The sequence below is a fragment of the Oreochromis aureus genome, linkage group 8 (genome assembly GCF_013358895.1).
Source record: "Oreochromis aureus strain Israel breed Guangdong linkage group 8, ZZ_aureus, whole genome shotgun sequence".
Taxonomy (NCBI): Eukaryota; Metazoa; Chordata; class Actinopteri; order Cichliformes; family Cichlidae; genus Oreochromis; species Oreochromis aureus.
In genome coordinates this window covers 893,181-907,329 of record NC_052949.1, presented here as the reverse complement: position 1 = coordinate 907,329, position 14,149 = coordinate 893,181, and the positions used below count along the sequence as shown (strand labels likewise).

The following is a 14,149-nucleotide window of genomic DNA, read 5'->3' as shown; positions in this document are numbered from 1 at the left end:
TTGTTTCCTTCCCTTTTCCCCCCCTTGCCAACCTTCCTTCCATCTTTATCTGTTTTTCCCTTTCCTCCTTTCCTTTGTTCCTACCTTCCTTATTCCATCCTTTTCTTGTGTCCTTCCCCATTTCCAGTCCATTTTCCTAAAACCCCATCCTCCTTCCTTCCATCACTTCCTTGCTTCCTTTCCCCTACATGTCTTCCCTTTGCCAAACGTGTTTTGTGTGTTTGTTCTTTTCCTTTTCTCTCATTTCCTGTGCTGACGTGCATTAAAAGAGTAAAAGAAGAAGGACTGTCGTAAAGCGCTGCAGGATGATGAAAAGGTCACGTGACTCGTGCGCTCACCCTCTCGTTCTCCAGGATCAGCCTGAGGATCTGCTCGCGCTGCCTCACGCTCTGCGGGGACAAACACACCATCAGCACGCGCCCTGCTTTTAAGACTTCTGAGGCTTTTATTTTGAAAGTCACATACAGGCTGGTTGATGTGGAACCTGGTGGGCATCCTCCGCAGGATGGCAGAGTCCAGGTCCTGGGGGCGATTGGTGGCGCCCATAATGATCACCTGACACAGACACACACAGTGGCCCCGCCCTCCTCAGGTCATTGTGACACAAACATGTGGAAACATCTTTACTAAACAGGAAACACCCCGTCACCGCTGAGGTCACGTGACAGACAGGTGTGCGTACCTGGCAGTGGTGGTCCGTGTCCAGTCCGTCCCACAGACTCATGAACTGGGCCTTCATCATGGCAGTGGCTTCGTGATCCGAGCTCGAGCGGCTCCGCAGGAACGAGTCTGCAAACACGCAGGCGGCGAGGTTTTTACTCTCGTTTCTACTTTTTCTATTCTCCGGCTCAGCTTTCACTCTTTTTGTGTGTTTGTGTGCGCGCGCGCGCGTGCGTTCGTCACCTATCTCGTCGATGAAGATGATAGCGGGCTGCAGTTTGACAGCCAATGAGAACACAGCGGCGGCGAGTTTCTGGGACTCTCCGTACCATTTGTCCGTCAGCGTGCTCGGCTGCAGGTTGATGAAACGAAACCCCGCCTCTTTTGCCGTCGCCTTGGCGATCAGTGTTTTCCCACATCCGGGAGGTCCGTACAGTAGCACACCTGTTACCAAGACAACGTTCAGATTTTACCTTCACGTTTCCTTCTTTCCTTTCCTTCCTTGATCCCTCTGTAAAAAGCTTTACTGACGACTCTGTAAAACAGGACGCAGGTGAATGACCTCTGACCTTTGGGGGGCTGCAGCAGCCTGGATCCCAGGAACAGGTGTCTCTTCTGAACAGGTAGGATGACCGTCTCCTTTAACTCCGTGATGACCTCGTCCAGACCTGCGATGTCCCTCCAGGTGATCTGCACACAGGAAGGAAATGTATGTGACGTGCAGGTAAACAAACCACACACGCTTCCCGTTTCCTCGTGGCGCCGCCATTGGCGGGCAAGCTTTTAGGAATTCTAACAGCTCCAGTTTAACGACCCGAGGCGTTACCTGCATGCTCAGCGGGTCCACCAGGTGAGCGGCGATGCTCATCTCGTACTCCGACAGCTTCACGTTTTTAACGCCAATCTGACGCATCAGCTTCTCGGCCTGAAAGACACCAAACCAGGAACCAATCAGAGACCGAGCCACCTGTGAAGATCAAACATGCAGCTGCTCGCTCGCTCTTACCTGTTTCTGAGCCTCCACCTTCTGCTTCCTGGTGGGGTCGATGGCGTCCACCATCCACTTGATGGTGAAGTAGGTGACGGCGCCGAATATGGTGAGGCGGAAAAGGAGGCCGATGACCTCGTTCCTGCCCAGAGGACGGGCGATGTTCTCGGCCGGGACCTCCCTCAGCACCATCGTCGTACTCTGCAGCTCCTGCCACATAAACACATAGGTCATCAGCAGGTACGACACCCGAGTTCCAGGTTCTCCTTCAGGTGTGAACACAAAGACCTGAACTAACGGTGTTTCTCTAAGAAGGAGCAGGAGGAGCTTAAAGTGGCAGGTTTTTAAAGGGAGTTTGGTCCAAACAGCTGCTGACCTTCAGTCATGATGTGATGTTTGAAGAAAGAATGTTACAGAAATGCTAAACAGCCCAAATTTGAAATTGAGTCTGGTGGATGTGGCCTCCGCATCACTCAGGCGGAATAAATGCTCAGGGGTGAGGTTTCAGTGCAGGGACCGTCACTGCCGGCTGGATTAAGCCTCTCTCGCTGACTCTGTCAGCAGTTAAACTGGAAACTGCTGGATTTTCAGCCTGGTGATCGACCCTGATTAAAGGTCCCGTAAATCAGCCATTTTTCAAAGAGAGTACAATTCTCTTAATCAATGCTGAAATGTGAACGTGGTTACATCAGGTCATGTCTTGGTTTCTGACAGCAACAATGGTTTATGAGGAGGTCTGTCTGGTTTTTCTGGAGAGGTTACAGAGCAAGCAGCTGGAAAACAAGCTGCTCAGTTTAAAGATGGCGGTGCACATGAATGTTTGCCAGAGTTGTATGACAGGACTTTATTTTTAGTCATGTTGCTGGACTATTTGTCCAGGATAGACGTCCCTGTGGGACAACAAAGCTCTTTTATCCTTCGCATGGTTTCAATCACGTGGCTGCAAACAGAGGCATAACTGCACATGACAACAGCTTTTCTGTAGTGGACTTTATGGGAAAACAAACTATAACTAACAGCATCTGCTGACGTACAGGTGATGCTGTTTAGCTGAAAGGTTGCACACAGGAGACGGAGTTCATCCTTCTCTCAGCGCGAGGCTGAAAGCTGACCTCACGTCATACATATTCATACATGTGTTACAATCGTCTCCACCTGAGCTCAGAGTCAGACCTGCTGCTCTGGAAAACAAACCCTGACGGCCCGGAACTTCTAACGCATCTTTTAAAACCGGACACAGTCTGGACCCCGCGGTGCTCACACGGTAAAACCGAAAGGACTAGCTTTAGCTTTAGCATTAGCTTGACCTTCGCAGCTGCCGGGCCTCACGGAGCGGTTCCGGGCGAATAAAGACATGCGAATCTCCGTCGAAGAGCACCGGCAGCTCCGGCACCTGTGGCAGAAGAGCCGGGCGGAACTGGCTCATCTGTCAGGTAGAATCACGCTCACCTGTCCAGATATTCCTTTGGCTCTTCCTTTGCGGCTCGGCAGTGACAGCCGGATGTGGATTGTCGTCTTCTTCTACGTTTTATTTAACTCACGTCTCTGCTGCGCCCCCTGCAGGCCCAATCGGAACACGCCGTCACCAATAATGGAATAGAATAGAATGATCCTTTAATTGTCCCACAAGGGGAAATTTGGTTGTAACAGCAGCAGGGGCGGATCTAGAGAAATTTTCTTAGGGTGGCATGAGGGTGGCAAAGAAATCAAATGGGGTGGCAAAATCAAAGCCTTTTTTTTCAAACACATATGCAGGTGGTTACATATGGTTAAAATGATTCAAATGCAGTGAGTATACACGTTTTTCATATAGTCTATAACTTAATTATTGTCTGTAGCCCACATAATCACAGTTTTGATTTTATGTACTGTATAGCCTGTATAATAAATAAATATGTAGCACAATAAGTATAAAATCCAGAAAACTACACAACATGGGGCGGTTCATTTACAAACACAGCATAAGTCTAACTTAAGTTTCACTGTTTTTTGTTAGAAATCAATCACATTGTTACAGCTTAAATTACATAAAATGTCAGAAATCTGCACTGTCATGAACAAAAATATAAACCTAATTTTTCATGATTTGTTGGATCTCTGAGGTCTGAAATACAAGCGGCCATTTTTGACTCCTTTTGAGTTTACGTTTGTATTTCACCCTCAAATTGTTTCATTTTATTTTTTCCTCCTTGCCTTGTTTGGTATCATTCTTTTCAGCTCAACTGAATTTAGTTGTTTTTTCACTGACATACTGCATTAGTGTTACTGATCTGAAATCACACAAAGAACTTAAAATCCTAGTAGTATTTTTTACTGTAAAAAAAACCCACAGACATGTTGAGTAAATTTTTATAACTTGAAATGCAAATATAAATTGTGCATTTTGTAAACATATACAACTATTTATCTAAAAATGCAGCCAATACACCTGCCGTTTTTTTTTCATTTTGTACAACCATTTAAAAATATTACTAAAACTAAAATGAGAGAACAATCAGGTGCTGCAATAAGATGCCCCACAAATGATGTGTCCCAGTAAAAAAAAAAGTTTGTCCACCAAAACACAGAGGAGAGCAGCACAGGGATAAACCTGCAGGCCTGACAACAGCAGGTGTATCACTCTGCTGGTTTTCTACTTGGTGACAGTGTTTACGTTACAAATGTGCCTCAGTGACATTCATTAGTGCCCTCACTGACACACACAACAACGACTACACAACAGAACAACTACACAAGACAACACAACACACTAAGTATACACTCCACACTAAACGTCACAAATCTCCCACATCTAAAAACTCTCTCTCTCTCACTCGCTCGCTCTGTCTCGCTGCCGTTACCGTCACTCCCAAAACTTTTCCCTCTTCCTAAACAACCAAATCCCATGTATTGACTTTTTAAAAAATTGGTCGACATGGTGCATTTTTCCACCGATAGGAAAGAGGTGGCTTTTTTTTCCTTTCTTTACTCTCCTTAGAAAACGCTTAAACACACACACACAAAAACGTGACGACAGTATTTAGAAAAAAGCGTGGCTTATATATATTATCATAACTCTGGATTTACTGGCCTGTAATTAAAATTTAAAAACTTTGAAGTCCGAACTTTCAATGTGGGCTGAAATAGAGACTCAGCGTGGCTGCAGCTTGTTGCTGTGTCAGCTTACATCAGTCATGTGATTTGGAGGTGCAGCGTGTCCGTGGACCACAGAGGGTTAATAACACTCACCTTCATTCCATTTCCAGAGTGTAACATCCAACCATCTGTGTAAAATCCGAAATTCCCATGGTGTTGTTCAAAATGTGCTCTGGCACAATCATAAGCATCGCTTGCTACTGAAAACAAGAAAAAAGCCGGTCCTGCTATGGGCTGAACCATTTGTTAATGGTGGAGGGGGGGAACACTATGCAATATATTCAGTTTTAGCATTTATATTCACTGCTGACTGTAACTACGCTCAAACTGTTAATGCTATCTTATTTTAATAAACAACACTGTCATATGCAAAACTGGGGTGGCACTTGGGGTGGCAAGGGATCATTTTAGGGTGGCACTTGCCACCCCATGCCACCCTTCTAGATCCGCCCCTGCTTAGTGACAGTGTTTACACTGCAATGTGCCTCTGTGACATTCATTAGTGCCCTCACTGACACACAAAACAAAACGACTACACAACAGAACAACTACACAAGACAACACAACACTAAGTATACACACTCCACACTAAACGTCACAAATCTCCCACATCTAAAAACTCTCTCTCTCTCTCTCTCTCACTCGCTCGCTTGCTCTGTCTCGCTGCCGTTACCGTCACTCCCAAAACTCTCCCCTCTTCCGAAACTACCAAATCCTACGTGACTTTTTTTTAAAATTGGTCGACATGGTACATTTTTCCACCGATAGGAAAGAGGTGGCTTTTTTTCCTTTCGTTACTGTTTTCGCGCTTTCCTTAGAAAACGCTTAAAACACACACACACACACACACACACACAAACGTGACGACAGTATTTAGAAAAAAGCGTGGCTTATATATATTGTAACGGACTGGGTTACAAGTTAGTTGACTTTTGTGTTATCAGTGTTTTGTGTTCAGAATTGCCAGTTACTTATGGCATAGTTGGACCACACCCGCAGCATGGTGATTTACTGAGTGTCCTTGAATGTGCAGTAGTCTAGAGGCCGGTTGGCCTGTCAATCAGATCAGCTACCAATGAAAGAGAGTGTGGAGGAGAGCATGTGTGTGGTTGGCTGAGAGTGTTCGGGGGGCGGGGGTTAGAGAATGGTGTGTGTGTGTGTGTGTGTGTGGCGGAAGAAAGGAGGAGAGAGGGGGATTGTTTTTGTTGCTGGAGAGCGCGCTTTTTTCCTGTTGTTTTGGTGTTGGCTACGGCCCACAGTAGCCCGTGTTACTATTCTGAATAAATACCAGTAACCGGAACGCCGATCGTCTGTGTCTTCTGTCGGAGGGACGCTACACTGGTGTCAGAAGTGAAAGTGAAGCTTCAGAGAGATAACTCTTTATTGTCATTGCACAGTCATACATAGTACAATAGTACAATGAAATTGGAAAACTGTCCTACATCGGCACTACATGTAACACAACACGACACGATACGACACAACGCAACACAACCAACACAACACAGTATAATAACTTAGTAATAAAAAAGAAGAATAAGTGTATTTGTATTGCTCACTGTTATTATTGCACATTAATTATTATTGCACCTTGTTATAAATATAAATATTATTATTATTACTGTTTTTATTGTTGTTAACCCCCAAAAAAAAAAAAGGTAGGTAGCCAGTCAGGTCAGCTATTTGCATTGATCAGGGCTGTTGCCCTGTTGTAAAAAGCTGTCCTTGAGTCTGTTTGTTCGGGACCTCAGCAGCCTGAACCTCCTGCCAGACGGCAGCAGCTTAAACACCCCATGTCCTGGGTGTGTACAGTCCCGTAGGATGCTGCGTGCCCTCTTGAGACAGCGAGTGCTGTACAGGTCCTTCAGGGAGGGAAGAGGATGTCCAATGATTTTTTGGGCCATATTGATGACCCTCTGAAATGCCTTTCTGTGTGCTGTGGTGCAGCTGGAGAACCATACACCGATGCAATATGTCAGCACACTTTCAATGGAGCAGCGGTAGAAGACGGTCAGCAGCTCCTTCTTCAGGTCCATTTTTCTGAGGATTCTCAGAAAGTGGAGACGCTGTTGGGCCTTCTTTAAAACCGCAGAGATGTTAGAGCTCCATTGGAGGTCTGTGTCTATGTGCACACCCAGAAACTTGAAACTGGAGACCCTTTCCACACACTCCCCGTTGATGCTGACAGGCTGCAGCTCAGACTTCCTCCTTCTGAAGTCGACTACCAGCTCTTTTGTCTTGGTGGTATTGAGGTCCAGGTTGTTATCTACACACCAGTCTGACAGCCTCTGAACTTCAGCTCTGTACGCCGTCTCATCTCCCCCAGAGATGAGCCCTACCACGGTGGTATCATCTGCAAACTTGATGACTGCGTTGTCTGGGTGGGAACTAACACAGTCATGTGTGTACAGAGTGTACAGTAGGGCAGCGGTCCCCAACCCCCAGGCCTCGGACCGGTACCGGGCCGCGAGAGTTGAGGCTCAGGTGTGAAATGTATGGTTTTCAGGGTTTTTATCAGTTTTCAGCGTTATTCTGTTATCGTTTTCCTTCCGATTGTTAACTCGGTTTTCCTCGGTCTTTTCATGTGTGTGTTATGAATAAATCTTTTTGGAGCTCAGGGGGAGTACCAGTACTAGTTTTATTTTGTTGTATTTATCCGCGACACCTTAAAGGCCGGTCCGTGAAAATATTGTCGGGCATAAACCGGTCCGTGGCGCAAAAAAGGTTGGGGACCGCTGCAGTAGGGGACTCAGTACACAGCCTTGTGGAGAGCCGGTGTTGAGGCTGAGGGCTGAGGAAAGATGAGGCCCCACTCTAACTCTCTGTGCACGGTCTGAGAGGAAGTCTCTGATCCAGCGGCAGGTGGTAGATGGAAGTCCGATTTCCAGCAGTTTATCTATTAGTCTGTCCGGGAGTATCGTATTGAAAGCAGAGCTAAAGTCAACAAAGAGCAGCCTGGCGTAACGGCCCTGCACTTCCAGGTGAGAGATGGTGGTGTGGAGCGTTGTAGCAATGGCATCTTCAGTTGATCTGTTAGCTCTGTATGCGAACTGGAGCGGGTCAAGTGTGGGTGGCAGGCAGGACATGATGTGACGTCGGACCAGTTTCTCGAAGCACTTCATTATAACAGGTGTTAGAGCAGCTGGTCGGTAGTCGTTGAGGCTGCTAATGTTAGTACGCTTTGGCAGTGGGACAATTGTGGCTGACTTTAGGCACGGTGGGATGCAGGACTGGGACAGTGAGGTGTTGAAGATCTTAGTGAAGACCCCAGCCAGCTGGTCTGCACACTCTTTAAGGACCTTTGCGGTTACCCCATCTGGTCCGGCGGCCTTCCTGGGATTCACTGCCCTCAGTGTGTGCCTCACCTCATATTCCTGCACTATGAGGCTTGGGCTGCTGCTGTCCGATGTTTTTGCTGCTGCTGCCTCTGGTCCCTTCACCTCAAAGCGTGCGAAGAAGTGGTTCAGCTCCTCCGCAAGCGCTGCATTACCCTCAGTCAACGTGGTATTGCAAGGTTTGTAGTTGGTTAAGTGCTGAACTTCCTGCCATACATGTCGTGAGTTGTTGTTGCTGAAGTGGTCTTCGATCCTTCTCTTGTACGCTTCTCTGTTGCCTCTTTTCAACTCAGATCTGGCTGCACTGTACTGCATACCATCACCGGATCTAAAAGCGGCATCACGTTGCTTCAGCAGGACCTGGACCTCTTTAATCATCCAGGGTTTCTGGTTGGAATACAGCCGGAGACGTTTGTCCACAGTGACACTGTTGACACAGAAGTTAATATATGAGAGCACTGATGTTGTGTGCTCTTCAAGGTCCTGATGTTCGAACACGCTCCAGTCCGTGTTTTCAAAACCGTCCTGCAGCTGATGTGGTGCACCTTCTAGCCAGGTTTTCACAGTTTTTGTGATTGGGGGGGCTCTTCTCCTAACAGGAGTGTATGCAGGGATCAGCAGCATGGACATGTGGTCTGACAAACCTAGATGTGGTAGAGGGGTTACTCTGTAGCCTTTTTGGATGTTGCTGTATGCTTTATCCAGTGTGTTTTTCCCCCTCGTTGCACATTTAATATGCTGTTTAAATCTGGGGAATACTGACCTTAAATCAGCAGGGTTGAAGTCCCCAGCTATAATGTGCACTGCGTTTGGGTGGGAATTCTGCTGATTGCTTATTGTCTTGTGCAGCTCCTCCATGGCCGAGTTAGCATTAGCATCGGGTGGTACATACACGGCCGTTACCATGACAACAGTAAACTCACGAGGTATGTAGACGGGTCTGCACTTCACAGTCAAATATTCCAAATCCGGGGAACAATGGCTGTCTACAGTCTTTATGTTTTTGCACCAGCTGTCATTGGTGTAGATGCATAAACCCCCTCCTTTGTTCTTACCGGAGTGGCCGTTCCTGTCGTGACGGTGGACCGTGCAGCCTGCTAGCTCGATAGCCGAGTCCGGAATTGATGGCTGCAGCCAAGTCTCTGTGAGTAATATTATGCTACTGTCCCGTACACACTTGTTTACTGCAATCTGTAATCTCAGTTCGTCGATTTTGTTGGTTATGGACCTGATGTTGGAGAGGAAAATACTCGGAAGCGGTAGCTTAAATGGCTGTTTCTTTAGCCGTGCTAGTGGGCCCGCCCTGCAGCCACGCTTTTGCCTCCTTTGTTTACGTTTCCTTTTTGTCTTGCCGCTGGGAAGAACCAACCACGGAGACCCTGGAGCTTTCATTATGTCCTCCGGAATGCTGTGAAAGTTGTGGTAGTCCGACGTAATGCTACTTGCACAGCGTAATCCCAAGCTCAGAAGGTCCTGACGACTGTAGGTGGACTCTACTCGATGTATAATAATAAAAAACACACTCATCCACACAGATACACGTAGAAAAAGTATAAAACAAAACACCGAACGTGAGGAGCAGTGAGCCGCTGCGTCTGTGCGCGCCGCCATCTTTACTCATCTTTAATCATCTTCGCCTCTGGAGTTATCTGCGCTCGTGCCACCCCGACTCACGGCATCGGCTGTGGACGCCGAAGATTTTTGCAGGACTTTGCGGAATGCTTCCGATGGATTACTCCAAGATCAAGCGTGAACCTACAGCAGAAGCTCACGGACATGACTACTCCGCCGGGGACCGGAGGTTCGCGGAACACAGAGAGCGGGTGAGACAAACAACCGCGGATATGACGAGAGAAGCCGGCTTTGCATCTTCTCACCATTCGGGTGGCCGACGGAGCTCTTTGGGGACTTTTGCAGCGGCTGAGAGTGTGGAGAGAGACACGCCGACGCATAGAGGCACTTTCCACGCTTCCATGAAGACCCCCAGGTATGATGGCAAGGCTGACTGGGAAGCTTTTCATGCACAATTTGAACTGTTGGCCAGGGCTGGTGGGTGGTCTGCTGAAGAGAAATCCCTGCAGCTAGCTATGTGCCTTACTGGCGATGCCCTGTCTAGCTTGCTGCTTTTGAGCCCAGAGGGCAGGGGGGATTATGATGCTTTGGTCGGGGCTCTGAAGAGGCGGTTTGGTTCTTGCTCTGCTCCGAGCCTGCTGCGCTCCGAACTGTGCAGCCACCGCCGACGACCAGGAGAATCCATTAGGGACCTAGCTAATGACATTGAGGGGCTGGTCCACCGCACCTATGCCCACATGCCCCCCACCATCCAGGGCGAATTAGCTTGTGACCACTTCCTCCAGGCCCTGCTGCCTGATGAGCTGCGGATCCAGACACTGTTAGCTCACCCTAAATCCCTTCAGGAGGCCCTGGAGCTGGCTACAGAGAGAGAGTTACTGTGCACTGGGGCTGCTAAACCCCTGACTGAGCTGACCAGGCCACCGCAGATAGGGGCTACAGGAGGGACTGCACCGGGCGCCACAGAACCCGCATGGGCGGAGGGATTGACCCACTTGGTGAGAGCTGTCACGCTACGTGGGGAACAAAGGCCGAGAAGAGGGCCGAGGGTCTGCTGGGAATGTGGACGGCCGGGTCACCTATGGTAAATGGTAAATGGCCTGTATTTATATAGCGCTTTACTAGTCCCTAAGGACCCCAAAGCGCTTTACATATCCAGTCATCCACCCATTCACACACACATTCACACACTGGTGACCTAGCCCGAGACTGTCCCCACGCCCACCCGGATCAGGGAAACGACATGGGGTCTGCATAACCGGGATGATGCAGGACCCTGGGGCTGTGTCCCGACCTCCTGTTCCGGGAGGAACAACCCAGCTCAGGGCCCACGGGGGTGCACAGCGCCCCTGCGGAGCTGTGGATGGACAGGTGGAGCGGCTTGTTTTGTTGGGCAGGACTTGGGTTGGCAGCTGCTGTTATGCCCCATGGACTATGCTGCTCAGCCCTGGTGGATACCAGGTCTTCAGCGACAGTTTTAAGACCTGGTGTGGTGGGAAGGGGGGATCGCATCCTCCCTACCATGGTGAAGCTGCAGACTGTGACGGGAGAGCGGGCCCCCATGCTAGGGGAAGCACTGCTCACCCTGAGTGTGGGGAGGAAGTCAGTCCGCTGCTCTGTATGGGTTGCAGACCTGGAAGACTGTATACTGGGGCTGGATGTACTCGAGGCACTGGACTGTGTTATTGACACGAGGGGGGGGGACGCTCTCGTTCCCTGACGGTCCACTGTGAGCGACCATCTTTGAACAGAGGCGGTGGTTTACGACACCAACTGTCTGCTATCTATAATCCAGTTTTGAGATCCCTCCCCAGACGCCTTAACACCCACTCACATCCTGGGCCATCTGACCTCAGGAATTCACATGACAAGGTGGGGCCAGGTTTCACAATGAGCTCACCCGAAACCCTGGCTGATTAGGTCCCACACCCGCTTTCACACCTTGGCTCATGTGATTAGAGGATCATCAGGGGGTCCTTTGTCTTTGGGGGGATACTCCCACTGGGTTTAAATCTGGGACTCTCGGTCATTTGACCTTAGAACTGAAGAAGCTTCTTGGATGAGAGGTGAAACGTCTTCAAGCAACTTAAAGAAGTCCAGACACTTTTCTTTGCAAACTCCTTTGACTACGATGACGTGGATGACTGAGAACCTTCACAGACATACTGACGGTGGTGTTGTTCGGATGTTGAGGCGGTCACCCCAACCTGATCACCCTGCAGCCCATGCCCTTTCTGAGCGGGCAGCCGACTCCTCCCCAGACCTGACTGGTAGTCCAGCTGCCCCCAAGGACCCACTTACACTGACCTCAACTGCACCCCATGCTGCTTCATGCCCTCCCCTTCTCCCTAAGGAACCGCCGGACAAGGGCGGGAGAGTTTCAGCTGTGAGGAGGGTGTGAGAGGAGAACTGCGATGGACTGACTGCTAGCGAGCAGGGCCTGCTCTGGCAGCTGCTGCTGGACTTCAAGGACTGCTTCTCCTTCTCAGAGGATGATATGGGCCGCACTGACCTCATTCAACACGACATCGATACTGGAGATGCACAGCCCATTTGGATGAGGCCTAGACGCCTCCCCCTGGCCAGACAGGCTGCAGCGGAGAGGGCTCTGCGAGAGATGCAGCTTGCTGGACTCATTGAACCATCCACCAGCCCCTGGGCCTCCCCGGTTGTTATGGTTCCAAACAAGGTGAAGGATGAATGGCGGTTCTGCGTAGATTTCCGGCCTTTGAATAAGGTGACAAAGAAGGACCCATATCCTTTACCGTGTATAGATGAGACCCTTGACACTGTGGCGGGATCCTCATGGTTCTCCTCCCTAGACCTACGCAGCGGGTACTGGCAGGTACCCCTCGCACCAGATGCCAGACCAAAGACTGCATTTATTACCAGCGGAGGCTTATGGCAATTTAAAGTTCTTCCTTTCAGCCTCTGCAATGCCCCTGCCACATTTGAGAGACTCATGGATAAGGTGCTCACTGGAATTCCCCGCAGAGAATGCGTAGTGTACCTGAACGACATCTTGGTCCATGGTGCTTCTTTCCACGCTGCCCTTGGGGCCCTCAGACGGGTCCTGGAGAGGGTATTGGCAGCAGGGTTAAAACTCAACCCAAGGAAATGCTGCTTAATGTGACGTGAGGTTGCGTTCCTGGGAAACCGACTGGGGGCCGGGGGGGGGTCGGCACCATGGATGATAAGATCCAAGCTGTGAAGGACTGGCCCACCCCAAGATCTGTGCAGGAGTTAAAGAGCTTCCTGGGCTTGGCGTCGTACTACAGACGGTTTGTAAGGGGTTTCTCCTGCATAGCCGCGCCACTGTTCCACCTGCTCCAAAAAGGTGTGACCTTCCAGTGGACAGCAGACTGCCAGGTAGCTTTCACCTCACTGCAGGAAGCCCTAGTTGGGGCCCCAGTGCTCTCTCCGCATGACCCCACTCTGCCCTTTGTCCTTGACACAGATGCCAGCAGTGTCGGATCTGGTGCAGTGCTAGTCCAGGCGACACCCGGCGGGGAGAAAGTGGTGGCATACCACAGTCGGGGCTTCAACAAAGCTGAACGCCGCTATTGTGTCACAAGGCGGGAGCTGCTCGCAGTGGTATGTGCCATACGCCACTTTAAGTACTACCTTGGGGGCCTCCACTTTATGGTCAGAATGGACCATGTTGCCTTGCAGTGGCTCATGTCTTTTAAGGAGCCAGAGGGGCAGCTAGCACGCTGGATTGAGGAGCTGCAGGCTTATGATTTTGAGCTTGTGCACAGACCTGGGGCCCAGCACAGGAACGCAGATGTGCTTTCCCGCAGACCCTGTGCCCAGGATGGATGCCACTACTGTGAGAGGAAGGAAGCTCAGGAGGAGGACCAATTGGTGCCCGATGTAAAGTGTGCTGTGACGGGGGTGGAGGAACGGCCATCCTGTCAGAGGCTGGTTGCTGTGGATGCAACGGAGTGAAGACATCAACAGGAGGAGGATGCTGACATCAAGCCAGTGCTTGGGTGGATTGAGGAACAGTGACAACCCGAATGGGAGGAAATCACCGTGTTGTCACGGGCTACGCTTGAAGGAACCGGCTACAGGCGAGATGAGGTGGCAGTTGGTTGTCCCGCGGGCCCTGCAGGAGATGGTGCTTCGCGCAGTGCATGGGGCCCCAGGGTCTGGCCACTTTGGTGTCACCAAAACACTCCGCCGCCTCCGGCAGGGGTTCTATTGGGCCCAACATACACGGGACGTAGAGGACTTTTGCCGCCGCTGTGACAGCTGTACAGCACGGAAGGGACCCACAGCCAAATCCCATGCCCAACTGCAACAGTTTCCGGCAGGGTACCCTATGGAGAGGGTCGGGATGGACATCCTGGGTCCTTTTCCCCGCACAGAAAGGGGAAACCGCTATATCCTCACAGCTATGGATTATTTCACAAAGTGGCCAGAGGCATACAGTTTACCTGACCAAGAGGCTGAGACA

General features: G+C 50.0%; 1 protein-coding gene across 1 annotated transcript in view; it reads right to left on the bottom strand.

The window, feature by feature from the left end:
• atad1b (ATPase family AAA domain containing 1b) overlaps positions 1 to 3,229 on the bottom strand; it is a 4,681-nt gene extending 1,452 nt beyond the window's left edge. Inside the window, exons 1-8 of the mRNA XM_031744995.2 lie at positions 3,098 to 3,229; positions 1,667 to 1,858; positions 1,487 to 1,585; positions 1,230 to 1,350; positions 904 to 1,104; positions 683 to 789; positions 466 to 555; positions 339 to 389 (exon numbers count right to left, since the gene is read on the bottom strand). Coding sequence (XP_031600855.1) covers positions 339 to 389; positions 466 to 555; positions 683 to 789; positions 904 to 1,104; positions 1,230 to 1,350; positions 1,487 to 1,585; positions 1,667 to 1,840 — 843 coding nt within the window. The 5' untranslated portion in view covers positions 1,841 to 1,858; positions 3,098 to 3,229. The remainder of the gene's footprint in view (positions 1 to 338; positions 390 to 465; positions 556 to 682; positions 790 to 903; positions 1,105 to 1,229; positions 1,351 to 1,486; positions 1,586 to 1,666; positions 1,859 to 3,097) is intronic.
• Positions 3,230 to 14,149: the final 10,920 nt, after the last annotated feature.